The following is a 27,898-nucleotide window of genomic DNA, read 5'->3' on the forward strand; positions in this document are numbered from 1 at the left end:
CAATTAACAATAGAAACAAAATAACAAAAAAATTGTACACTAATTACACATATTTCACTAGTGCTATCTATCTTGATCAGTTGTTTCAACTCTATCTGATCCAATGCTTGTTTTTTTGTAATAAATATTCTATAATGCTACTTTACTATTCTGGAATCAAGATCATATATAATAATCCTACATATGTAATATAGTTTGGAATATTGATAGTATTCTAATTGCAAAAGGAAAATTGAATGGAAAATAATTATAAATGCTTAGGTACCACCATGCTAGAATATATAAGAAAGTTATCAGATGCTACTTAGGCCAAATGCAGGCTGTCATTGCAACTTTAATTTTGCAATTGAGGTCTGTCATTGCAACTTTAATTTTGTCCATAACATTGCCACCAATAGCATATGCCTTTCCAAAATGCTGAGCTCTTGGTAAAATGAAATATGTACAGTCTTCCTTTCATTTATATGACAGTTACAATCCTGGAAAATTCAGCATGTTATGCTATGTATGTTAAAACTGGGAAAAAATACTTGGTGATTTTTGTAAAGTAAGAAAAATTCCAGGCTCACATATTGCTAATCTGAAGTTTTTCTCTGACCAGATACCTTTAGGTTGCAACAGAATTCTTCCTCTTGGGTTATTGTCCTACACAAAAGGACATTGGGCATTCTTTGTCTTCATCACTAAATGCCATTGGTGTCCTCTTTCTTTCATTTTGGTAACTAGATGCCTTTATAATATTTCTATACTGCTTCCGAGCAGGAATTAGTGCCCTTTTTAGAGTGCTGAAATCCTTTTATTGGGTTTCAAGATTTAATACACTATGGAAAGTTTAATCTCCAAGTCATTTCTGTAGAATCTTATATTTCTGGGCCTTTGTAATAATAATGGATAAAAAATCTGAATATATTCGATATTTAACTTTGTAACCATTTATCTAGTATTCAGGAAAGAAGATTTTAATGATCAGTATTATTACAAATGAGAGCACACACAAGTATAGTTTATTTGAAAACAATACCCATTATGAATTAACATCAGAACTTGTTTTCAAAATTGATTCCTATTTAATGTTACAGATAATGTCATCTTTTAAAAGATCTTTTAAAGACTAAATTTTGATTTAGCCAAGGTGAAATTTATTTCATTTGAATTTTGGTTTTAAATATTATTGTTAGGCTGTTTTGATAGCCAATTTAGATAACAGTCCAAGAAGACTTTCTCTTCTTGTTTCTGTCACATTTGTTCTCAAAAAAAGTTGTGAATTACAATAATTTTTTTTTCATTCTGTGCAACATGAATGGGCAGGGGATATAAAATTTGGATTGTTAAAATATTCTCATGATAGGATCAATATGTTCTATACTAATTTTCAGAAAAAATAAAAGTTATACTTCACAATTGCATTCTTATCCTGCTTCTTATTAATTCAAAAGGCACTTGGGGGAACTTACAGAAGTCTCAGTATAATTCTAAATTATGTCTGGCCCACATCAAATAAGCACTTCTCACTCAAACCTCCAGCACCCCAGCAGAGCTGTGAAGCAAGGCACTTGCTGCCAGCCACCTCCAGTTCTTTTTCCACTCTTTGAATTTTCTGTTTGGGTTTTCTGTCCAGCTGTTTGAATTCTCTTTCTTAGGCCTGAGACTCTTAGAAAGAAGTTATTAATTTCAGAGCAGGCAGATATTGGAATGTCCTTTGATACTAGTCAGGTTTATTTATTTATTTTATTATTTACTGTAAACCTATTTTATTGAATTGAAGAGTAATTAGATAATTAAAAACGGAGCCTCTCAGATGAAGAGACAGAATGAGGGTTGGGTTACACTGGTTTAAAATCTTGGAAAATGTTCCAGGGGAAAGGTGGATGCTGTTGCCTGCTCTAACTCTTTCTACTCCGATAGAGTGTGAGCTCAGATCCCAGTGTGAGCTGTTCCCATGGGCGTGGCACTCACAAGATCTGCACAATGGACTGCTGCGGGTTATGGCACTGGAACCCTGGAGATTACCCCCCTGAACGAGGAGATATTGAGAGAAATTATTGTGTTTGTGGAGCACTTTACTCATAAATATCCCCAAGAGGCGAAATTTGTTTTTGTAGAACCACTTGAATGGAATACAGATTTGAAGCCCTCAGCATTTCAATCAGGTTATTTTTTCAGGTAAGCCATTTCATTACTTCTAGAATTTAATATCATCATTGCCTCTATTTTTTATTGACTGATTGTGGGTTTTGCACAAGTCATGTTCCCTCTTCGAATCTGAGAAATCCTCTAAACAAGGGATTGTAAACTGAAGGCACTCAGATGAAATTTGAGGATATCTCAGTTGGCCAATGTAGTGTTTATGTATTTTTCAAATTCAAATCTCATTTTCTTTTGATAGAGGACACATTCTCCAGGTCACCATTCCCAGCATTCACTGCTGCCTCTTGCTTGGCCTGTTCATCTCTCCAAATTATCTGTCAGATGTCAGTCACTGGTTTTGTGACTTCTGATATAGACAGAAATCTCTTCTAGTATTTAAATCTCATTTCATGTAGTGATGGGGAGAATGGTGAATTTTGCTCAATATAAGAATGAGACATCATAATTAGTGCTATTCTCAAATGAGATCCTTTTGAATATTGGATTTAAAAAAAATCCTACCACCAGCTTGAACAAGTGGTATCAATTCATCTGTTTTGATCATAAGTAAATAAATAAATAAGCATACATACATACATACATACATACATATACATATGTACAAGTACACATATACACATTTGGATTGTATAATAAGTAAGCAAGCAAATGGATAGTTACTTTAGCAAGGATGCAGCCCCAGTTTATTGTGTTCTCTTGTCTACTTCCTTGGCCACTTTTGGTTTTGCAAATACACTTTTCAAATCTGACCTTTTCAAAAACAGTCCCCTAGCTGGCCAGAGGTTCCTTTCAAAAACAGTCCCCTGCTTTTCCTCCTCCTTCCCTTTGGGATTATATTTGTGACAATAAGGTCAGAAATTCGTTTTTAGAACTTAAAACACATTCTTGAACTGCATTTAAGAGCTCTTTAGTTCTTATATTGGTCTTCCTTCTCTGAACAAAGAACCAAGAACAAAGTTATTGGTGTATTTTATGTCTGACTCTGCCAAGGGTCACTTTTTCCCAAAGCACTGGTCATTACCTGAGGCTTCATTGATCCCAACTAAGTTTAGTGTTTTTTCTTACTTTGAAGGATGAACTCACCTACAGAACCGATTAAAAACACATTAACTACTTTGTACAAAGATGACTTTAAAGCAGATGACAGAAAAGAATATCAAGATTGTCACTGTATTTGGCTTCTACACTCATTCTGTGTTCCAAGTACACACACAACCACAGCTGCCTACTAATTTTGTGGATGTAACACACTCCTCAAATGTGTCACTTTTTTTCCTTCTCTATCCTTGCCCAAGTTCTTTTTGCTTTATTTTGTAATTGTATCTCTGCATAATCTTTATGTACAATACTCCATCCTAAGCAAGGTGTTTTGATACCATGTATGTTTTGAAACAACTGCTCCCTGATTGTCTTACTTCTGTCAGATTTACTATGCAGCTTTTTCTTCGTGTAATTTTTCTAGCCATTGCTTTAATTTTTGACCTTGATTGATGATATCTTTGATGTTGATGATGAAAGAAGTTTGGTACTTGTTTATTGTATTGGAAGGAATACATGTTTGTGTGATTCTGATGAAAACCTGATAAGTACTGCTTGCTTCAAAGAATGCAAAGGATAGAGCTGAGGTTTTGGTGATAACCAAAGTACCAAATGCTTCCGCATCCAGGTCTTGACTATACCTCTTGTTCTGTGCACCAAACCCAAGGATGTTCAGCAATGTATAACCACTTGGTGTTTGTTATAAAGCAAAGGAGATAAACCAGAGATGCCCTTATGGACTAGAAGAAACCATCATTAAAATAGCCCCATCAGTAGTTCATTCTTTGCTCCTTTGGTTTACCTGAATTCATCTGGCTTAGCTTCTGACACTCAGTGCACTATTTATACATTTACTTTAAGTGGGGAAGCTGTTTTCCTTTGAGTTCTGTGTGTCTGTGCGTAAGGACAAAGTCATCCTGAAAGACTTGAGTCTGGAGTCCCTTGGTTGTATTTCCACCACTTAAGAATGTCCTTGGATGTTTTTATATAAAGGAATATGTTTTTCCTTGCACATGTACTTTCTCTCAGGTCTTTTGTTCTGAGACAAATCAATTTTATCTACCCTAAGTCTGTGAAGTAGGAAAGCTACCCTTTGTGTTGGTCTCTGCAGATATTGATGGGACTGTGTTTTTATTTGTGTACTTATTTCTTATTTGATTTTGTACATCTCCAAATGCATTCTCTGTGGAAGCTAATAAAAGTTTGATCAGCCTTCTGAATTAGGTGAGTGAACGTCTGATATTTGAAACTGAACCTTTACACATATTGAAAAGGTCTTACATTTCTTTGCTATCTTCTTTCCGTTTGTGGAGACTGCTATTTAATTGTATAGCCACAGCACCTTTCACATGTTGCATAATTCATCTTTTCTTCTAGAATTGTTTCCAACAAACTTGTCCTGTAGTAACATCTGTCATCATCTCTCCATGTTTAACTTGTTTTGGGAAAGTATCTTTACATTCATTTCCACAAAAATCATAGATGTCTTTTTATTCCCATTTACAATTGCTTTTTGTTCTTAGCAGGAAAAATGAGATTAATAATCTTCCTAAAACATTTCAGAATGAATCCCCAATTCATTGTCAGCTGAAGACAAATGACATCAAACAATGGTAATACCATCTATATTAGTTAGTTTTTCATTGCTGTGACCAAAATACCCAACAAGAACAATTTAGAGGAGAAAAATTTATTTTGGGGCATGGTTTCATGGTTAGCTGAGTCCATTTCTCTGAGATGGAGGTGGGCAGAACACCGGGAAGGACTTTGTAGAGGAAAACTTTTCAACTCGTGGCAGCCAGCAAAGAGAAAGAAAAAGGAGAGAGAGGGGGATGGGGAGGCATGTCAGGGACAAAATATAGTCTCCAAGGCCATAACCCCAGTGACCTACTTCCAGCCATGCCCCACTTGCCTACAGTTACCACCTAGTAATCCATTCAAATTACCAATTTATCAAATGATTAATCTGCTGATGAGATTACAGCTCTCATAATCTAATTAATTCATCTATGAACATTTCTGCATGCCTAACATGAGCTTTTTGGGGGATACCTCAGATGCAAACCCTAGCAATCAACTGGTGGTATACAGAGCTAAGATGATTTGATTCTCTAGAATGGAGCTTGGGAAATTTATAAATTGGACAATTATTCAGAATCACTATGGGAAAAATATTATTACCTGCTCTTTCCTTTCCTTCTCTGATAGAACTATGTTTTGTGAATCATGTCTGCTCTGTTATTACAAATGTTTTACTTACCAATGTCATTCCACTGTGTCTCAGTGATATGTATGAGTTGGGACAAAGTATATGTTAGCTGGAAATTAGATTGAGCAGGTCCTGGTCCCTGTAGTAATGCAAACTTTGGGCACAATTTATACAATTTTGGGCCTTTGTTTTCTGACTCAATATAATGAAGGTATGAATTACACAATCACTCAATCTACAAAAATGAGAGTTTTGAGCCCAATTCCAGTTTAAAAGTTTTTCCATCAAGACTGTGGATTGCATTAGCAACACGTTCTTGAGCTTCATAAACTGTGTGCATTGTTTTTCTTTCCAAGGGCACGTTCTTCCATGTTAGCTATGGTGGAAGCTGAAACTTACTCTTATGCATCCCCTCTACAGCTGGTGCTTTCCCACTTCTCCTTTAAGGTACAGGCTTCATCGGGTACCAGCAGTGAAAATGCCACGTAGGCACTTCAGTCTCCAACTTCTCATCAGGAGTTTCACTGTCTCCAGTGAAGTAGTTTGACATTTTTAGTACTTCGTCATCCTCTAACTTAGCCCTCTTACCATCCATTTCCCTTGAGGGACCAGCCCTTTAAAATGACTAACCTTCAGGTACAGGGCTCCAAGAAATCTCAATCCTAAAAAGCCTTTATTCCAGAAGCTGAATTTTGTTGAAAATATACATACAACCTATCATTAGTAACTCAAGAAGCATTTCATTTATTCCACAGATAGTAATTGAGCATCTCTGTGTGTGGTTATTATTTGAGGTACTGGGGATAGAGCAGAATCTTATCTGTCACAGGTAGTGCCAGACAGACAGTCTCTGTATTAGCTTCCTACTGCTGACGTAACAAATCACCACACATTTAATAGCTTACTATCTTGTCGTTCTTCAGCCCAGAAGACTAAAATGAATTCGCAGAGCTAAAATCAATGTGTTGGCCGAGCTGTGTTCCTTCCAGAAGATCAAGAAGAATTTGTCCTTTCCTTCCCCAGTTTCTTTTGGTTCTGCATCACTCTGACCTCCGTTTCCATTGTCATTTCACCTCTGACTCTGACCCTCCTGTTCTCCTTTTATAAGGACACTTGGGATCACATCTATCTCAGATCATCCAGAATTGTCTTCTCATCTCAAGAACCTTAACTCGATCCATCTGCAAAGTCCCTTTTTCTATGTAAGGGAACGAATCCACAGGTTTGGGGAATTAGGATGTGGGGCATTTTGAGGGGGTATCATTCTGCCTCCCACAGTCCCTAAGTGCTTGTTTCTATCCTAGTGAGATAGTGAGATGGTCTGGATAAGTGTCTCCCAAAGGGCCATGTGTCTTAGTCCTCAAATTGGTGTTTTAGGAACCTGTAAGAAGTGGTAGAACTTTTTTTTTTTAAAATACATCTGTAGTACCATTTATTTATTTATCTATGTATTTATTTAATGCGGTGCTGAGGATTGAACCCAGTGCTTCGCGCGTGCTAGGCAAGCATTCTACCGCTGAGCCACACCCCCAGCCCCAACATGGTAGAACTTTTAAGAGATGGAGCCTGGTGGAAGGAAGCGAGGTGGTTAGGGGCATGTCCTGGAAGGGGATATGTTTCTCTTGTCCCTCTTCCTCCTTTCTCTTTGTTTCCAGTCTCCATAAGATGAGCAGATGCAGCACCATTCTGTCCCTGCCATGTATGTTGGCTTGTCACTGGCCCAAAGCAACATGGCCAAATGGTCACAAACTGGAAACTCTGAAACTCTAAGGCAAAATGAGCCTTTCTTCTTTTTAAGTTTAGTATCTGCAGTATTTTCCAGTAACAAAAAAAAAACGAACAGTGTCAGTGGCAGGTAACATGGGTCTGTCAGATTCATTCTTCCTGGTGAACTAGGCACATTTCACATCTACTTATCTGCAACTTGATTATGTTAGATCAAGTCTTAACATGTGGGCAGTTTAATCACGGATATCAATGTATAATTTTAAAAAGCTAGACAATTTGATCAATGTTATAAGTGGTAGAAATCTGTAGAAATTTCATTTCCAGAAAAATGCCTTAATAATTTTTAAATGCCAACCTAAAAATTTAAAATGAAAAGAAAATTAAAATTGACAGAAAGAAATCCAGGAGACCCAATAATGTATGATCAGGAAAAGCCCATTTAGCCCATTATCCTCAGGTGAACCAAATGAGTGAGTTTAGCATGGAAAGATAATCCACAAAGAGGATATAATTTGCCTTTTTGTCATAGCTTTTTTTCTTCATAAATACAGTGTAGAGAAGAAAATTCCTAACCACTAATCACTGTGGTGTAAACAATTCATAAATAAGATAACATTAGAAACCCTCAAGCATAAATGGTTCAGTAGAACCAGTGCTTTTTAAAAAAGATGTCAGAAACCAGCATACTGTCAGAGAAACAAAAATGAAACTGTGATTAGTTTAGTTCAGTTGTGAATTCTGAAAATTGTCTTATGCTTAGTTTTCTGGATGTGTCCTGTTGCTCACTATGATTGCTGGTAAGTCTGGGGATTTAAGTGTCTGAGTGGGTATGCAAAGAAGGAAAATAGATTTGTTTCCAAACAGAGGTACTTATATTTCATGTGTATTATAATGAGACATAATAATAATCTGTCTAAATGTCTTAAATTTAACTTCTACTGACATCCAGGTAACATGAAGCTTTCATTTTTTTTCCTTTCCATCTTTAGTGATACAACAGTTGAGTCAGAAGAAGTGGATAAGAATGGACAGCCTTTGCTGTTTCTCTATGTACCAAAAATTAAAGTCAGGAGCTTCGGGCAACTGGCATACCTGTTATTCATTGCCAAAGACACAAAGCTGAAGGAGGCACAAGCATGTATTGAAGGTGATATTTATGCCCCCATCTGGGATTTGAACTTTTAGAAGCATAATCTTGTGTGTGTGTGTGTGTGTGTGTGTGTGTGTTGAGGGGTGTCATTTACTAAGGTCTCTTTAAAAAGATCTACCATTTAAAAGGTGAAAAGTCAAGCTGGGGTTGTAGCTCAGTGGCAGAGCACTTGCTTAGCGTGTGTGAGGTACTGAATTCAATCCTCAGCACCACATAAAAATAAATAAATAAAATAAATATATCGTGTCCATCTACAACTAAAAAATTTTTTTTTAAAAGGTGAAAAGTTATGTGTGCCCCTTCATGAGAACGCCATTAATTTTTCCTTAGCTAAACTGCTATGCTCATATCAAATTTCGGCTTTAAAATAAAAGGCCTGATCCTTTACCATTAGTAGGCTTGTAGGTCTCTCATTTTTCCATGTGATTTAAACTGGAAAGACAAGTGGCCTGTAGCCTATAAGTCACATTGGAAGAGAAGACAGACTTCTAGGACCAACTTCTGAATCCACTCTCTCCCTTGACATGCAGCTATGATGGATGCTCACTTGTTCCCTTTAAATGAATGTGGGCTCTTCCTTTGGCAGAGATGGCCCTTAATACATCACATTTCCTTTTCTGAGTCTCATTCCATGTTGCACCTCACAGCCTTCTGTGAGTAGTTATATTCATTCACCTCGACAGGAAATATTTTTCTTCTTCATTAAAGATATACAATGAGTTCATTATCATCCAACCATCTAACATGCAAAAAATGTGATTGGTTTCCTGCGATAATTGTGTTTAAATGTTTCTTTTCAGTAGAAATGCCTAATCATAGGTGATGATGTGTTGTCTGTGTTATGCTTTTTGGGAATTATGTGACCAGTGGATCCCAACACAAGGTCCTTGAGTTCTGCCCATTTCTGTGGGAGGTGGGCAGAAAGTCCTTAAACAAACAGACAAACAAACAAAAAAGGTGTCAGTCTCACGATAGCAGCATCTTTTATCTCACGCCTACTCTTCATTTGGGGGCTCTGTGCACATCGAAGCTGCTTTCCTAACAGGGATGAAATCTTGAATGTAAAGCTGAATTCCAATGGTAGTTGACAGGTGAGACAAAATACATGGAATGCTATATATATCTGGTTTGGCCAAATATTCTTTCCTACATTTTATCCATTTCAGTTTAGGTGAAACCCTTAATTTCAGGTCTCAAATGCATAGTACATGGCAATTTGGTAGTCAGGTTTATGTCTTCCCTTAGAATTCACCTAGTATGAATTTTTTAATGTTTTTTAAAAACATTTTATTGGTTCTTTTTAGTTATACATAACGGTACAATCTAGTTCAACATAATTATACAAGCAGGGGATATATCTTAATTAGGACCCCATTCTTATGGATGTACACGAGGGTAAGACTTACTGTGGTGTATTCATGTATGCACATAGGAAAAATTAGGTCAGATTCATTCCACTGTCTTTCCCTTTCCTATCCCCCCTTCTTTTCTCTCCTTCCCCTTTGTATAATCTACTGAACTTCTATTCTTTCTCACTCTTCCCCTTACTGTAGATTAGCTTCCACATATCAGAGAAGACATTCAACCTTGGCTTTTGGGGATTGGCTTATTTCACTTAATATGATAGTTTCCATATCCATCCATTTACTGGCAAGTTATAAAGTCATTCTTTTTAAATTTTTTTATTTGTTCTTTTTAGTTATACTTTGACATATTGTACATACATGGAGTATAACTTCCTATTCTTATGGTTGTAAACGATGTGGAGTTACACTGACAGTGTGTTCATATATGAACATAGGAAAGTAATGTCCAATTTATTCTACTGTCTTTCATATTCCTATTCCCCCTCCCTTCCCATCATTCCCCTTTATCTAATCCAAAGTACTTCTATTCTTCCCTCCCCCACCCTTATTGTGTTAGCATCCACATATTAGAACATTTGGCTTTTGGCTTTTGGGGGGATTGGTTTATTTCACTTAGCATGATAGTCTCCAGTTCCATTCATTTACCAGCAAATGCCATAATTTCATTCCTTAGAGCTGAGTAATATTTTATTGTATATATACATTATTTTTTCATCCATTCATCTGTTGAAGGGCACCTAGACTGACTCCATAGCTTAGCTATTGTGAATTTAGCTGCTGTAAACATTGATGTGTCCGAGTCACTATAGTGTGCTGATTTTATGTCCTTTGGGTATATACTGAGGAGTGGGGTAATTGGGTCAAATTGTGGTTCCATTCCAAGTTTCCTGAGGAATCTCCATACTGCTTTTCAGAGTTATTGCACCAATTTTCAGCAACACCAGCAATGTACGTTTTCCCCCACATCTTTGCCAACATTTATTGTTACTTGTATTCTTGATAATCGCCATTGTGACAAGAGTAGGATGAAACCTCAGTATAGTTTTAATTTGTGTTCCTCTAATTGCTAGAGATGTTGAACACTTTTTCATATATTTTCTCAATGATCATATTTCTTCTTCTGTAAAGCGTGTGTTCAGTTCCTTTGCCCATTTATTGATTGGGTTATTTGCCTTTTTGGTGTTAAGTGTTTTGAGTTCTTTATATATCCTGGAGATTAATACTCTGTCTGAGGTGCAGCGGGCAAAAATTTCCTCCCATTTGGTAGGCTTTCCCATTCTTCATGCTCTTATTTTCTTTGCTATAAAGAAGCTTTTTAAAAACAATGTCATCCAATTTAGAGATTTTTTTATTTACTTCTTGTGTTTTAAAAATCTTATTACGGAAGTGAGTTCCTGACCTGATATGTGGGAGTGTTGGGCCTACATTTTCTTCTAGCAGGTGCAGGGTTTCTGGTCTAATTCTTAGGTCTTTGATCCATTTTGAACTGAGTTGTGTGTAGAGTGAGAGATGAGATGAATTTCATTCTATAACATATGGGTTTCCAGTTTTCCCAGCACCATTTGTTGAAGAGGCTGTCTTTTCCCCAATATGTGTTTTAGTGCCTTTGCCTAGTATGGGGAACCATATTTATGTGAGTTTGTGTCTTCTATTCTGTACCATTGGTCTTTAGGCCTGTTTTTTTTTTTTTTTGTGCCAATATCGTGTTATTTTTGTTATTATAGCTCTGAAGTATAATTTAAGGTCTGGTATTGTGATGTTTCCTCTTCACTTTTCTCACCGAGGATTGCTTTGGCTATTCTGCGTCTCTTATTTTTCCAAATGAATTTTGTGACTTCTTTTTCTAGTTCTATGAAGAATGTCATTGGAATTTTGATGGCAATTGCATTGAATCTCTGTAGTACTTTTTTTTTTAGTATGGCCATTTTAACAATGTGAATTCTGCCTATTTAAGAACATGGGAGGTCCTTCCATCTTCTAAGGTCTTCTTGAATTTCTTTATTTAGTGTTCAATAGTTTTCATTATAGAGATCCTCCACATCATTTTTTAGATTGATTCCCATGGGTTTTTTTTTTTTTTGAGGCTATTGTGAATGGGATGGTTTCACAAATCTTTATGACATAACAGGTTGATGAGTCAGACTGCTGGGCAATGGCTGATTCCTTGGTCTCCTTCTCAAGGCTTCTCTTCTCCCCACCCATGCAGTCCTTTCCTCAGCATTACACCTTCAATACAATTTCTTGGTGGCATAGCCATTTCCTGTTAGAAGGTTAAGACCATCATTTCAATCAAGTCAAACTTCCTTAACTAGTCCAATTGGCATCACCCTCTAACTTGTCCCAATAAATATGAATTTTCATCTTTTTTGAAGTGCTTCATTCCAAACAAGTTTTTCACCCTTTCTCCCTCATTTCAACCACATTGGATTTTTAATTTTTTTAGGTGTAGTTGTACACAATAGCTTTATTTTATTTATTTTTATGTGGTGCTGAGTAATGAATTCAGTGCCTCGCACGCGCTAGGCAAGTGCTCTACCGCTGAGCCATAATGCCAGCCACACCACATTGTTTTTGATATTTACCAAATTCTGTTTTCAGCATCTTTAGGTTCAAATTGCACATCTATGTCAGCCCTGTTCATGAGTTTGTATTTAAATTTTTGTACATAATATTGGTACAAATATAAATGGCTATATTTATTTTTCTAACTCTAACATCAAAGGACATTGAGAATACAAACATTTAGAACAAGTGGAAAAGAATGACAGTGGATCTGTAGACTGAAGGGATCATGCTGTTTATAAAAAAAAAAAAAACATTTATGAACCTTGAGCACCGACACACAGACACAGCTCTATAAGTGATTCTTTTAAAGGGATTAATATTTGTATTCTGAATAAATGAATTGAATGCCTATTCTGAACAATGCTTCATCTTCAGTAAGGAGGGGATCAGAGGCAGGGGAGGAAGCCAGTTCGTCTTGGTCTTTGTTCTGTTAGAAAAATAATGTACATAGATGATACTATAATACAAGCAAAACATCAAGAGGTCTAAGTTCCTAAGTATAATAGAGATGAATTCTATTTGGGTCAATCAGAGGAAGCTTAATGAAAGACATTTCAGAGGGGTTTGATGGATTTGTTAGTCTTTGTGTATTTGTACTGGAAGACAAGAGGATTATTTTTATTTACCTTTCTTTTTTGTCAGGTAACAGAGACCCAGTAGTAAAAATCTTGGGCTCCGAATTTGGGGAAATGAAAGAAGACTCCATTGCCTTAAATATCCTTAATAAAATTAAAGCAGAAGTTGATTATGAAAATGAGATTAAGATGAAGATTGCCATATTGCTTAAGGAACTAGATCTGCACCTTCTCAATCATACCCTAAAATATATTTCACTGTGAGTCTTTTATCAGAGAAATCTCTAAAGCTTAGTTGCAAAAGTTGCTTTCAAAGTTTTAAAGGAAAAATGCCCAAAAAAAGTATGGAAATTATTTATTTTCAAAGACTCTTAAGACAATGACAAAGTCTTAGATTATAGCACAAATACCATACAGAGTTTGTATAGTTCCAAATGTATTCATATTTATAGTATTTTCTAGTTGTATGGCATTATTAAAAATGAAATGAATATTTGAATATTTGCATATAATTAGTGTTACATCCAACACGAATCACTAATTCATTGATGTTTTGATAATGTTGTTACAAGATTAAAATGCGACTAAGTTTAACTAAAATTTTAATTACAAAAAAAGAGAGATTCCTTTTTATATAATGGAATGTGTTCATGTATTTCCTGTAGATTCTGTTTTAAAGTGCTTAAGCTAATTTTTTAAACATTTATTGCAGGCAAATAAGTCTAAATCCAGTGACTGTTAAGAAAGATATAGAGCTGCTCCAACGTTTCTCAGGAAAAGGAGAAAAAACAGTCTTGGAATTTATTAAATATACCTCAGGTTTTGTATCAGATGCATTTTACTTATTTACTTTTTCATAGTTACATTGCCAAAATGCTTTCCTTAGCTACATCAGAATCATGTATTTAAGAAAATGAAAACTTAAAACTTTTACAGTATCTTGTTGATGCCAACACATTTTATAAAACTTGAAGTGGAGCTTCTCTTAGTGACTTGATGATTGTTTTCAGATTATGAATTTTCAAATGGATGTCGAGCCCCCCCTTGGCGACAGATTCATGGGGAGATGTGTTATGTGCTGGTAAAACCCCACGATGTCGAAGCTTTGTGCATTACTTGCAGCACAGAAGGAGTGTTTTTAAATGGTGTAAGTAATTTCTTAAAAACATAATTAAAGCCAGTTGACTTAAGTTCTTCACAAGTCTTCATAAATGCTGGTTTATGTCTTGCGTTCAGTTCTGATGACCACAGAGAATAGAATTCTGTTCCATGGAAATGAAGCAAATTCCTTTGCTCTTCTTCTGCTGGGCAAATTCAGAATAGTCCCAGAATCAGCTTCATTGTTCATCATTTCAGGTCATATAAGTCAACCTTCTAAGAAACAGACTTCGAAGTGACCCATTTCACTTCATAAAACTAAAATCTCCTTAACATAATATGTACATGGATTAGTTACATGGTCACTGAAGGTAAGAAAGGGCAAATGAGGACACTGAGATAATATATAAGTAGTAACTTCAGCTTCCATCCTAAGAGCTGAAGGGACAAAGAGAAACAGAGAGCATTATCCAAATGTAAAAGCTTAGAGGAAGTGTCCCGTAACACTGGGAACCTGGACCTCTGGAGAGAGGGCCACTTCTAGGCTGTGCTCATTCTCTCTGAGCCCAGACAATCTCCATGAAACCGGATCACAGACCTTTGGGGATTTGGTCCTCTCAGTTAGTGCTGGTACCTGATGAGCTCTGAGGAGAATCTGGAGGTGGAACAGGACATTGAAGATGAAGTCCTGGTCAGCTGATGGTGATATTTCTGAGGGGGTGTGAAGAGTCTGGTTGTGGGACTGTGGGAACAACAACTGGAAATTGGTACCAACAGTTGCTTCTAAAAGCAGTCGCCAATGCCAAGAGTAAAGAGCCATTCCCGGAATGACTCCATCAGGGACAGTGGTCACAAACAGGAAGTTGCATCTTCCTCCTTCTTCTTGCAGCTTTCAGTCTTGAGTTTCCTGTCTCCTGAATCTAACCTAACCTGGCAAAGAAGAAGTATGGCTTTGCAAAGTCCCAGTCCAAGTATCACAAAGCAGAGTCTGGGTGGGTGGCCTCTGAGCTAAGCAGCACATAGCTTTTTGAATCTTCGGTATTAGAACACTTTATTTTGGGTCTCATCCCAATTCACAGAAATAACTATAAGTGTTGTCAATCAATCTAGGGTTCTTTTGCTCAATTTGAGATAGCAATCCTCACCAAGTAAAGGAGATGTTATTGGGGCTTATGCTCAAGCCCAAGGGAGACAACACAGGAGATGGGGTTCCAGCACTGACTTTCTGAAGAGATGGCAGATAAAATTCTTACAGTGTGACTGCTGACTGTGCAGGTGCAACAGTGGTTGTCGCACCAGGTCCAGGATTTCTGTACATGTCTCACATGCTCTGTGTTTAGCATAGAGATCTGCACTCTGCATGGTAATGTGGTTAGGTGCACTGGGTCCCTCTGTGCTCCCCTGGAAGAAAGATGGCCGAGGGCTCCTTGTTGTCCTCCAGGAAGATCATATAGTGATCAAGCCCTGGTCTCCTGAGCCAGTGGAGGCTGCAGGAAAGATGCTTTTCAAGCTTTGAAGGAAGCTGGTGGCTTAGATAAGGCTGTCTTGGGAAACATTATGTAAAAATCAGCTTTATATTAAAGGTGGAGAACATGTTGAGGAAATCAGACTTTTTAAATTCTGCCCCAGAAGGAGCTTAGCTTTCTTCTCTGCAACATGCCATCCTCAATATCATCAATGCAAATTTTGGACTTACAAGCAAAATTCCACAAGGAGGACCCAGATCCTCAATGAGGACCAGCTGTTATAGGGGACAGCTTGGGAGCTGTTACATCTTGGCTTGGGTTCATACCAAAATGCTGGTGCTGCTTCCATGGTTATTGCAGGTATCTCTCTCTTCAGGTGCACCTTTATTATTAGGTGCTTTTCTTTTTAGCATACACTTCATGTATTTCTGCACAGAGAAGGTAGACCCCAATTTTGCTTTTTTGGTTTGATAGTTAGGAAAAACAAAATCTCTAATTAGAAAATAATAGGCAAAAGAATGATTTTCTTTGACCTAGAGGGGAATCACGGCATTTTTGTTTCCATCAAAGGCTGTTGATCTACATACATACAATTTTATTTGATATGGAAAAATCTAAGTATTCCTCTCAGGTTTAAAAATTGAAAAGGATGATAAGAATATTCAATAGTTTAAAAAGATTAAAAACAGACTGCAATTTTGAGTATGTATATACATAATCTGTTATGGCAGAATAATAGGAAAGAAAAAGTAAATGGGGAAAAAAAGAGATAAGAAGGAAGAGGAACAGCAGCAGAGGAATGGACAGACAGATGGTTCCACAGAGATGGTTACCCTGGAAAATGAACCCATGGAGCCCTGTTACATGAAGAGCAAGAATAGAATATGATAAACAGAAACACAGCCTTTTCTGTAGTGACATTCTACCTTTGAGGCTTTCTATGACTTCATCAGCTAAGGTTTTTGATGTCACAGTACATTTTTCACAGTAGAGAATTATAAGGATTAGAGTTCTTACTTCTCTGCTGAATAGCAGAGTTCTCTACCTGCATTTGGAAGGTACTGAGTAGATGCTGAATGGATAGTGAATGGATGAAAGGATCATATTACGTTCAGGGAGAAGGGTTTAGTCTGTACGTTTCATGTACAGTGACTGTCACATGACTAGGCGTGGCAGTGCACACCTGTCCTCTCAGCTACTTGGAAGGCTAAAGCAGGAGGATCACTTGAGCTCAAGAGCTCAAGACCAGCCTGAGGAACACAGTGAAATTCTATCTTAAAAAAAAAAAATAGAACTCCCACATGGATGAATGGATGAGAGATAGAGAGAGACAGACAGAAGGGGGGGGGGGCGGGAAAGAACAAATCTGTCTCTAGGCTCAGTTGTGTTGTACTGATCAGGTTCTTTATTCCTATTGCCTTAATCACAGCACCAAATTTTTTCTCTCAAAGGGCAAAACAGATGATAAGGGGGACATTGATTATGAAAGAAAAAGTGAAGTTTATAAAGACCTTGTCACACTTTTAAAAGAAAAGTCAGCAATATTTTCAGAAAATATGTCAAAACAGGTAAGTTTTATAGTCTCTTGAACTTTTACAACTTTATATTATTTTGCTAGAGCTTTCTATGGTATAAAAATTTGGGAGAATAATATTGCCTATTTTTGGACATTGTTTTTCATTAGAGTATTTTCACAACATAACATAACTTTTATAAAAAGAATACTTTAAAAGTGTTTCTGATGGGGCTGAGGTTGTAGCTCAGTGGTAGTGCATTCACCTAGCACATGTAAGGCACTAGGTTTGATCCTCAGCACCACATAAAAATAAATAAAAGTTTTTTTTAAAAAAGTGTTTCTGATTTTCTTTAGGCAATAAGCATAATATTACAAATTGCTTTCTAAATAGGGTTTTGTCCTCTTTCCTTTTGAATGAATGACACTAAGAACAAAAGACTTAGCCCTGGTGATGGCTCCTAGAAGCTCTGACTATATATCCTTTGTGGTCATCCCCTGATCACATCTACTTGGATTAAGGATTTATTAAGGACTACTTGGATTAAGGACACTCCCGATGAGTGTTCAGCACATGTGCACAAGAATGTGCTTCTTAGGGGAAATGCTTTAGGCTTCCACCATTGAGTAGGATGTTAGCTATGGGTTTTTCATACATGCCCTTCATCTTGCTGAGAAATTTGTCTTCTGCTCAATTTTCCTTTTCTTGGTGTACCGAAACGTTTAGTGAGCTTCCTGGGAGAAAGAAGCTCATAAACAAATGAAAATAAATTGATAGCACATTTGAAACTATCCTTCTTATTCTTTTTCAGTTGTTGTTTCTGGAATAATGGTTGAAAATCTTTTTTTTTTAAAGCATTTTAAGGCTTTTCCCCTATTCAATCTACTTATTTTGTCTTTTCTCCTCTTCAGAAGCCTTAAAATCTTCCCTGACATTCTCTAACCTTCATGGTACAGCTTTTGGTAGTTCTTTTTTTTTTTTTTCATAAATAGTTACATGTCCTATAGAACTGAAAAAAATATTTTCCACATTATATCTTTAATTTTTTGTCTCTAATCTCTTTTTGGAACTCTTGTTAGTTGGATATTGGGCCTCGGACTTTTCTGATCCTCTGATTTTCTTTTTTCTCATCCCACCCTACCTCAGCCGAACTTTCTGAAAACATTTTTTTTTTTACTTGATTTTCCAAACATTGTACATGTTTTCAGATTTTAAACTCTCTTGTTTTTATTGTTTGGTTTTTTAAATTTTAATTTTTATAGAATTTGGCACTTGTTTCATGAATTTTCTATCTTCTCCCAGTATATTGCTGACAGCTTTTTTTAAAGCTTGTTTTTTGTATTAGTTATGGTTCTACAGAGAAACAGATTCAATGGAGAAGTGTGGGAGAGAAGGAGAGGGAAGGAAAGAGAGAAAATGATAGAGAGAGGAAGGGAGAGGTATTTTAAAAAGATATTGGCTTATGCAGTTGTGGGTGCCAGTAAGTCTGAAATATGTAAGGCAATCTAGCAGGCTAGAAACTAAGGTAAAGTTGACATTTGAGTCTGGAGTCATAAGTCCTTAAGGTAGCAGGTTGGAAATCAGGCAGGGTTTTTATGTAGTCTTGGGGAGAAAATTTCAGTCTTTCCCATAAAGGTCTTTACTTTATTGAATGAGACCCACTTACATTATTGAAGGTACTCTATTTTATTCAAAGTTTACTTATTTAAATGCTTACCATGTCTGAAAAAGACTTATATAGCAATATTTAAACATATTTGACCAAAACAATTACCTTAGCCATGTTGACACCTAAAATTGACCACTGACACCTAAATTAACCATTGACACCCAAAATTAACAATTATACATTGTTTGCAGCATTGTTTCACTTTCTTTCAAGTCTCTTTTTGTTAGTTTTTGTTTCTATGTTATGTCAGATATTTTTCATAGGGTCTGAATTTCTCAATTTCTCCAAAGCCAGACAGAAAAAAGCCCTATGTCTGTGGGTTGGACCACTTGGAAGCTGGACCTGATTATAAAGTGTTTGGAGAAGATAGATGTACATAGATGCTCCATTGTTTGGGTCATAAATATATATGATTGTCATGTCTTGTTGACGTATGATTCTGTTAAGCAGTATGAAATGCTTTTTTGTTTCTGATTAATTTTGGCTTAAAATCTACTCTATCTGATAAGAGAATGGTAACCCCTGCTTATTTATGAGGTCCATATGGATGGTATGTTTTTTCCTATCCCTTTCACCTTCAGTGTGTGGTTTTCTTTGTCTGTGGGGTGAGTCTTTTTCAGACAGCTAATTGGGTCTTGTTTTTTAATCCAGTCTGCAATCTATGTCTTTTAATTGAAGAGTTTAGACCATTTACATTCAATGTTATTACTGAGAGATGAATTTATTTCCTCCAATTATGATTTATATATTTCCAGTGTTTAAACTGGATTTGATTCTCCTCTGATTGACTATTCTTCTAGTGTAATCTTCCCTGTGCTAGTTTTCAGTTTTACATTTCATTTCTTCTTCATGAAATATTTTATTGAGTATGTTTTGTTGTGGTGAAGGCTTTCTAGTTATGAATTCCTTTAGCTTTTGTTTATCTAGAAAGCTTTTTATTTCACTTTCAATTTAGAAGCTGGATTTTGCTGTGTATAGTATTCTTGGTAGGCATTCATTATCTTTCAGAGCTTGGTATATATTATTTTAAGCCCTGCTCACTTTTAGGGTCTGGGTTGAAAAATTAGCTGAAATCTGAATTGGTTTACTTCTCTTGCAGATTATAAAATTTATCCTTATTCTGTATGTTTGGCATTTTTATAATAATGTGTCTTGGGTGGATCTGTTATCATTTTATATATTTGGAGTCCTATATGCCACCTGTATTTGAATTTCCATTTTGTTTTTAAGGTTTGGATATTGATATTATTTCATTGAAAATATGGTGCATTCCTTTAGTTTGTGTTTCATCTATCCTAATGAATCTTAAATTTGACTTTTAATATTATCCCAAATTTCTTGAATATTCTGTTTGTTGTCTCTTAACATCTTATCACTATGGTTGACTTTATTTTCAAGATTGTATACTTTGTATTCAAAGCATGAAAATCTGTTCTCAAAGTAGTTTAATCTATTGGTGATGCTTTCCATTGAATTTTCACTTTAAATTATTGATTCCTTCATTTCAAGTATTTCTGTTCGATTATTTTCAGAATCTCTCTTAAGTGTTCTTTCACTTCCTGTATTTTCTCTCTGAATTTACTCCTTCCATTGTCTTTTAGCTCATACAATAGTTTAACTATGAATTTTCTAAATTCCATCTATGAGATTTCCTCTACTGTGATGTCAGTGAAGTCTGTTGTTGAAGTATTATGGGTTGTTTGGGATGGTTCCCTTGCTTTTTCATATTGTTTGTACGTCTATCAGTAATAGTTGTAACTTCTTCTTTTAAGTGAAGAAATACAATATGAGCTCTTAAGGGCCCTCAGTTGGGTGGATATCTAGATTATGATATTTTAATTTAATGTGTGACCTCTGATGATCCCAATATTAGCTCCACTTTAAGAGATACCACTGAGCCCTACTTACTATAATCATTTCTGAGTCAAGTCTCATACTTCTGAAACTTTTAAAAACAAAATTGGTTGTAATTGTTCTCTGTGGTTCCTCAAACTCAGATATAAACCTATAATAAATTTTATGAACAGGCCAAAAAATTAGAGGTTTAATTTAATGAATTAACTATAACCTTAAGCAAGCTAAAAGGAGGAAGAAAACTTGTGCAAATGTTGGAGGGATAAAGAAGAATAGAAAAATAGAGTGAATGAGAGAGTGAGAGGGAGAGAGGCTATAAAAGCTTAATTTATGAAATGGTGTTATTTGAGGTAGTAGTGGATAGTGCAAGAGGATTAGTAGGTGGTATGAGAAACAAGTATAAACCAGAGCTAGGAAAACAAAGATAGGAAGCTTGATTCCAGTTAATGCTTTAAACAATTAGATGAAATATATCCAAATGGTTTGGAGGTATATTGGCTATTGGATTAACAATTATCATTCAAGCCAAGGGATTATTTATATGATCAAATTGATATTAGAGGGAGCAGTGTTGTGAGTTGCCTGGTTCTAATGCTGCAGAAGCTCAGGATGCCAGCTCTGATGCGTCCCTATGTTTGCTGTGGGCCACTGGGATGGGTCACTTGTGTACCTGTTCCCATCTGCTGATTTCTTTTCTCGGTACTGAAGATCCTGGAAGCTGTCTGTGTGAACTGACACACTGGTTGAGGGTTTTCCACAGGTGTTCTATGGTATAGTAGTATTTTCCCTGCTGCTTCTGCTCTCTGAGGTGTGTAGTGATAGGTCTCTGGCAATTCATCTGGACTCTAGTTTCCACTGCATTGGTTCCCTCAGCTTTATTAGTCTGGTGCAAGGTCCTGCAAGTATCCAAACAATGCCCTGTTCCCCATTAAGGCTGGTATCCAGCCCTTTCGGCTGCAGAGCCTCTGGCAATTTCCTACTGGGTCTGTATGTCCCTGGATTTTTCAGACAGCTTCCTTCTGGTATGGTGGTTTGATCCTGGGGACTGTCCCTAGGCTTCCTATGGGGCCTCACCCCAGTGCTAGTGGTGCCTGGTGAATCAACTTGCCTTTGTTCAGCCAGAGCTGCTTCATTGTGGCATGAGTGAAGGGAGCCTATGCAGAGGTTTCCAAACCCCCATGCCTGGGTCATTGAGTCTGTATGGGGCTGGACCTGCACTTCCCTTGGCCCAGGTCCCCTCCAGCCCACTCTGTTTTCCTTATTTGTGGAGAAGGAGGAGGGAGAAGAAGAGTTTCTGAGATTTATGTTAGCAGTGGGCCTTCCAGAAGTTCTTTCTGGCCGGATTCTTTTGAGAGTCCACTGCAGGGGCTCCCCTCTGGTTTAATTTGGGCCGTCTAGGTGTGGGGAGACACCATGTTGATTTAAAGAGGGTGACTGACTGACTGACTGGTCCGCTGTGGACTCCACAAGATGGTTAGGAGCCCTGTTCGGCTTTCTTTTCAAGATCTGGTTTTAAGTAGTTTATACTGTTAGGAGACGTCTGCACTTTAAAGTTTGTCTTTTTTAAGTGGGTAAGCTTAAGAGAATGTCCATGACCCCCTCTTGCTTTCTCTTTCTGATGCCCTGCCCCCAATCCACAGGTTTGGGTTAGGGTACTCTTGAGTTTGATTTCTACCCTGGTAATCTATCTTCCAGTCTTTCCAGGTCTCAGACTGTGTAGTATAAGGCCTTAGAGCATTAATGTAGTTACCCACCTCCCAATTCTGCTTTTATTTGCTTCTTCCTCTCAGTAATGTGAAGAGATTGGCACTCACTGCCTGGTTCACTTCTGCCATCCTCCTCCAGCAATCTGTCCTGTCTGCCTTTTGATTACTGTTTGCAGGAACTATTTTCACTAGCCTTTTGTTTAATGATTTTATACCTTTATATATAGTTCATTCAGAACACAAATAGTTGAGTTTTGTTTTTTGTTCAATTGGATGATTTCTGTTTTCATTGAGGTTTTCAAATCAGATTAAATTGATATAACTGCTGACACAGTTGAATATAAATTTACTTTTTTGTTAATTGTTTTCTTTGTCCCATCTGTTCTTGTTCTTTTTCCTTTTTTTCTGCCTCTTTTCAATTAGTTTAGCTTCAGAAAATGACTCCATTTCTTTGTGCTATTCACTTATCAGTTATATTTCTTTTTGAAAGTTTCTAAATAGCTGCCCTAGGGTCTGTAAAATATATATCTTTAATTTTCATGTTTGTTTGTTTTTTTAAGTATTTTTTTTTGTTAGTTGGACACAATACCTTTATTTTGTTTATTTATTTTTATGTGGTGCTGAGGATCGAACCCAGGGCCTCACATGTGGGAGACGAGTGCTCTTCCGTTGAGCCACAACCCCAGCCCCTTCATGTTTGTTTTTAAGTAATACTATATGATTTCAAATAGTTTAAGAAACTTAGAGTAGTGTTCCTTGAAAGCTTCTCCCCATCCTCTATGTTATTGTTGTACATTTTTTATCTGCTATAAACCTCTCAAAACATTGTTATTTTGACTTTAATAGTCAATTAGTAATGATTAAAATTACACACAAGCCTTTTGTATGTCTTTTTACTGTTTCTGAAACTTTTCATTTCTTTGTTTCTGTCTGGTTTGATGAAAACATGGATCTCTACAAAGAAATGTGTAGACTTGTAGCACAAGTCTTCAGAATTTTCTGTTTTTGTTTTTCTGTGATTTCATTTTTCAAAAAAAAAAATCTTTTTGACTCAAAGTAGAATCTTTAGGGTTGACAGGTTTTTTGTTGTTGTTGTTGTTGTTTTTCTTTTATTTCTAGTACTTTGAGGATATCACTGTCTTTTGACTTTCATCATTTCTCATGAGAATTCTCTTAAAATTCGTATGCCTTTTCTTCTGTATGATGCTTCCTTTGAGCTGGGCATGGTGGTGACTCTAGTTTCAGCTACTCCAGAAGCTGAGGCAAAAGGATCTCAAGTTCAAGGCCAACCTCAACTCCAATTAAAAAATAAAGAGGGCTTTAAATGTAGCTCAGTGGTAGAGCACCCCTTGGGTTCAATTCCCAGTACTGAAAAAATAAATAAATAAAAATAAAGATACTCTCTTCACCCTTGGTTTAAGCAATTCACACATGACACATGCCAATCATATAGGGATTGAATTAATTTTTTTCTAGAGATGGGATGAATATGTTGGTCCAATCCTGCTATTGTATCTGTATGTGCTGCAGCAGAAGTGCAAGTTTAAAAACAACACATCACTGTCTACCTAGCTCCAATAGGGGCCTTGGTTGTGAAGGTGCATCTGAAAATTCCTTTCTAGGATTTATCACCAGGGTTAATCTTCAGATGGTGCTAGGTAATTCAGAAGTGATAACATTGTAAAAGTTATTTTTAAATTTTTATAAAGGAATTTACATTCAATGAAGAACAAAAAAATCCTATTGAGGAAAAACAGATCAAGGAAAAAGAAGCTGTCTCTGGCAAAGTTATCACTAGTTCAGACAGACCGAAGAAGAATGAAATCAGTTTTGTGAAGACTCATATGGCCAAGAGATTGGAGCCAAGCTTAAATTGGAGAACCAAAGTTGATTTTAAAATGTATGTAGACATTTGTATGATGGGTTTTTCTCATACTTCTTTAGTCACCACTTATTTATCTAGTTTCTTCAGAACTTTGTTTCTTGGTACAAAAATACAAAGAGATACTTTTACATCCTTCTATGATACAAGTTGATTCCTTTCTGCTCCTCTTTCTATTCCAAGTGCTAAGATTTGATAGCTACAGGGTTCATGGTTGGAGCACTGTGAATGGATGGGAAGAACATAGTCCATGTTCATGTAGATAGTGAGTTGGGACAAATAACCATGAAAAGGATGATAAAATATGTGGAGAAATAACATAGAAGATATAAACATAATGGAAGGGCCCTGATTACATATGTGTTAGGAATTTCGAAATGATTAACTAATATGGGGTTAAGTAGAGAAACCTTCAGGATGACTAAGGTCTTTTCTATAAACAATTCTCATCTTATAATAATACTAGAGTCTCAAAAATATTAACAGGCCTATGTAAAGTTGACACTGTATTGATGAATGAATGAAATAAATAAAATTAGTTCCATTTGGGGCCTCTTATAAATAGGTGCCAAAGAGCTAGTGCTTCTTAAATGCTGAGACAGTCAAAAGATTTGTGTCAGTCAGGTTTCTCTCACTATAACAAAATGCCTGATATAATAACTTATGAAGAGAAAAGTTTGTTTTGACTCTTGATTTTAAAGGTTTCAGTCCATGATCAGTAAACCAAAAGCTTTTAGGCCTCAAGTGGAGGTGTCAGATGTCATTGGTGGGGAGCAAGTGGTAGAACAAAACCACTTACTTCAAGGCCAGGAAGCAAAAGAGAGAAAGAGAAGGTGACTGAATTTTCACAATCCACTATGAGGATGTATTCCCAGTGACCTAAAGACCTCCCACTAGGCCCCACCTCTTCAAGATTCTACAACCTTCCAATAGGATGCCTTAGGGACCAATCTTTTAAACACATGAGACTTTGGAGAACATGTAAGGTCCAAACTATAGCAAGCACATTTTAGATTTAGCCAATAGCTTACAAATTTTAGTCTATATTTGATGTTCTATGTTGTCACATGATTAAGAACTGGCTCCTGGTTGGTCACACCAGTACCCTGACTGGTAACTACAGGGTGATTCTTTTTGGAAGTAAATCCATAGCTATTGGGAAGGATAAGCCCTATGGAAAGAGGAGACATATTTGCTCATCTGATTCTCATCAATTTTGTTGAATTTGTGTTTCTACTTGAAAGAGTAAGTTTGAGAATGAAAAAATGTATAGGTAATTCTGTTAACTGGAAAGTGGGTTTTCCAATGCTACTTTTATCAGATGCTTATTCTTTCAGTTATGAATTTACTTAAGTATTTAGTGAGAACAGAGTTTGTGTTAAGGAGTGTGCTAAACTTGGGAATACCTGGAAAACCAGGTGCAGGCTCTGTTATAGCATTAGGTGGAGAAAAATAAGAAGCCACAGGCAACTCTAATTGAGAGCAGTAAGTACCTATAAAAGGCAAGGGTTGGAGGACTTATACAATGATAGCAACCTAGTGTGAAGATCTGTTAGAGTACAAAGAAGTACTGGACCGAAAGTTTCTTCAGTGTATAAAATGTGTGGCTCTGTTTGAAAAACAAAAGGGACGTCAGGTGAGGTTGGAAATCATCATTCTCTGTCTCAGGAACACCCATCATTTGGGTGCGTGAAAATGATGGATCATTTCTATATGATTCATGCAACTTTTATTTCTTATTTTTTAGCATAAAGTAATAAAGATCTCTTTTTTTCAGACATAAAAGTTCAGCAAAAGACAGCCAAGAGGAAAAACATGGAAAACTTGAAAAGCAAAGACCATCTCTTTCACATGGAAAAGTACAGCTTCAGTATGTTTCTGATGGCATGACCAGCTCTTTAAAGCCACCCTCCCATAATGGGCTAGTTAGCATGATAATTAGAGGCTTTTTTTTTTGAGGGGGGTACTAGGGATTAAACCAGGGTGCATAACCACTAAGCTATATTCCCAGCCTTTTTTTATCTTGAGATAGGGTCCCTAAGTTGCTTATGGCCTTGCTAAGTTGCAGAGGTTGACTCTGAAATTGAAATAATTTACCTGTTGAAGGATATTTTTGTTGTTTTTAGTTTTGAGCTATTAAAAATAAAGTTTCTATGAACAATCATACACAGGATTGCCTGTAATATTTTTGGATGCATCTCTTTGTATAGCTTTGTTGCATGATCACTGTAGGTAGTTTGTTATATAAACATAACATCACGATTCACTGGTGTTGACCTTTCCAAATTTGAGTGAAATGGAGAAACTTTTCTCTTTTCTAAGAAATCACAGAAGGTATTGGTACATCTATTACTTATATGCATGTTCCTAAAATGTTATCATTCTAACCAAGTTTATGTTCTGGCTTATATGCATGGATTTTTTGTTGTTCTTAGTAAGAGTGTCGATAAGATTGAAGAAACTATTAGTGAGAGCTCTTCGGAAAGTGAAGAAGATGAAGAACAACCTGATCATCGTCAGGAAGCAAATGCAGATTTGCCTTCGGAATATTGGCAAATTCAGAAGCTGGTGAAATATTTAAAGGTAAGAAATACTTTTTTTTGTACCATATTTACAAAGTTCATTTTAAAAACTGTCACCAAAATATATAGTCTGCATCTAAGTTTATTTTATGTTTCTTTCAAATAAGAAACTACCCATGTTGTTATTTAAGTGTGCATAGGAGAAGGTCTTATTTACCCCGAGGTTTCAAGATTAGTCCTAGGGAGCAGTTAGGTTGCCTGGTACCAGTTTTCTCTCCTGGTTGAGGAGTAGGGGCATGGCACATACATGATTGTGATTTGCAGACATTTTATGATTTGCAGTGTGAGGGGATAGAAAGAGTGTGGTTTTTCAAAGCTGGATTGAGTTTAAATTTTAAGCTGTCTCACTTACAAGAAGGGTGGCTGTTGAAAAGTTATGATTTTGAGTCTTAATTTTCTTAAACCATGGGATTAAGTGAATGAAACCTGTACTGTAGAATTGAAAACACATTTGAAATATGTATCATGCTGTCTGATACATTGTAGGTGATAAAAATATGTATTGGCCTACTTCCATTTCTCTCTTAAGTCAGGTGATGTATGAAAATATTTTACATGACAACTGGTCCATATAATGTATTTAAGTTCTTGAATGGAGGGTAGTGGCTTGACAAAAGTAGATTAGTATTCATTTCTGACTTCGAATAGCAGATATTGATTCTATCTAGGCCTTGTCTAAAGCTGGATTCCAGAAGTACTTGTGGAAAACAACCATTTCAACTCACCTCATGGTTTTTTTCTGCTTTTACACATCTTTGGTCAAATCAGCCAAAGGCATTTTCCAGAAGCTTTGCATACTTAAAGGTATTTATGTGCCTGTTAGGCTGCAAAAGGATACTTTTCCAGGCTTTGAGGTGATTTCAAGGTGGCATATAAAATAGCCTGTGTACATTTTTATGAAATTGACAAAGACCCTTTGCATGGATGCAGTGTTACAGGCATGCATAAGAAAACAGAAGACACTTCTGCCACAAAAACAATACATTCCTTCCCTCTGATGGACTCGGTTTTAACTGGAATTCCCAGCATTTCTCAGAAAACACTGTTTTTCCTGAATCTTGAATCCCAAGAAAAATTAATAAGGAAATTGGGAAAATGGTAAAAATTATTCTAATTCCCCTTTGAGAATTCAAGTTTAATAATTATTATAAGGACATAACAGGCTCTAAGGAATCCATAGACCTCATGGAAAACAAGAATAGAAAATGCTGATGGCAGAGAAAGGGTGATGGATGGTAAACATTTCCAGGGACTGAGGCAGGAGTAAGTGTGAGGAAAGAGTTATAATCTAATCAGCCACCCCTGCTGGTGGCTGTTCTCATGCTCTAAATGTGCGTCTTCTGGTAA

The 27,898-nt window shown here is 36.5% G+C and overlaps 1 protein-coding gene across 2 annotated transcripts in view; it reads left to right on the forward strand.

Annotated features, from left to right (window-relative positions):
• Positions 1 to 27,898, forward strand: part of Odad2 (outer dynein arm docking complex subunit 2) — a 161,846-nt gene that overhangs the window by 1,975 nt on the left and 131,973 nt on the right. For both annotated transcript variants that reach the window (XM_015483500.2, XM_048809162.1), the window contains exons 2-10: positions 1,906 to 2,163; positions 8,113 to 8,270; positions 12,848 to 13,040; positions 13,493 to 13,599; positions 13,791 to 13,927; positions 16,796 to 16,912; positions 23,797 to 23,987; positions 25,747 to 25,839; positions 26,405 to 26,552. In XM_015483500.2, coding sequence (XP_015338986.1) covers positions 1,940 to 2,163; positions 8,113 to 8,270; positions 12,848 to 13,040; positions 13,493 to 13,599; positions 13,791 to 13,927; positions 16,796 to 16,912; positions 23,797 to 23,987; positions 25,747 to 25,839; positions 26,405 to 26,552 — 1,368 coding nt within the window. In that variant the 5' untranslated portion in view covers positions 1,906 to 1,939. The remainder of the gene's footprint in view (positions 1 to 1,905; positions 2,164 to 8,112; positions 8,271 to 12,847; positions 13,041 to 13,492; positions 13,600 to 13,790; positions 13,928 to 16,795; positions 16,913 to 23,796; positions 23,988 to 25,746; positions 25,840 to 26,404; positions 26,553 to 27,898) is intronic.

Source organism: Marmota marmota, unplaced genomic scaffold (genome assembly GCF_001458135.2).
Source record: "Marmota marmota marmota unplaced genomic scaffold, marMar, whole genome shotgun sequence".
NCBI classification, from domain to species: Eukaryota; Metazoa; Chordata; class Mammalia; order Rodentia; family Sciuridae; genus Marmota; species Marmota marmota.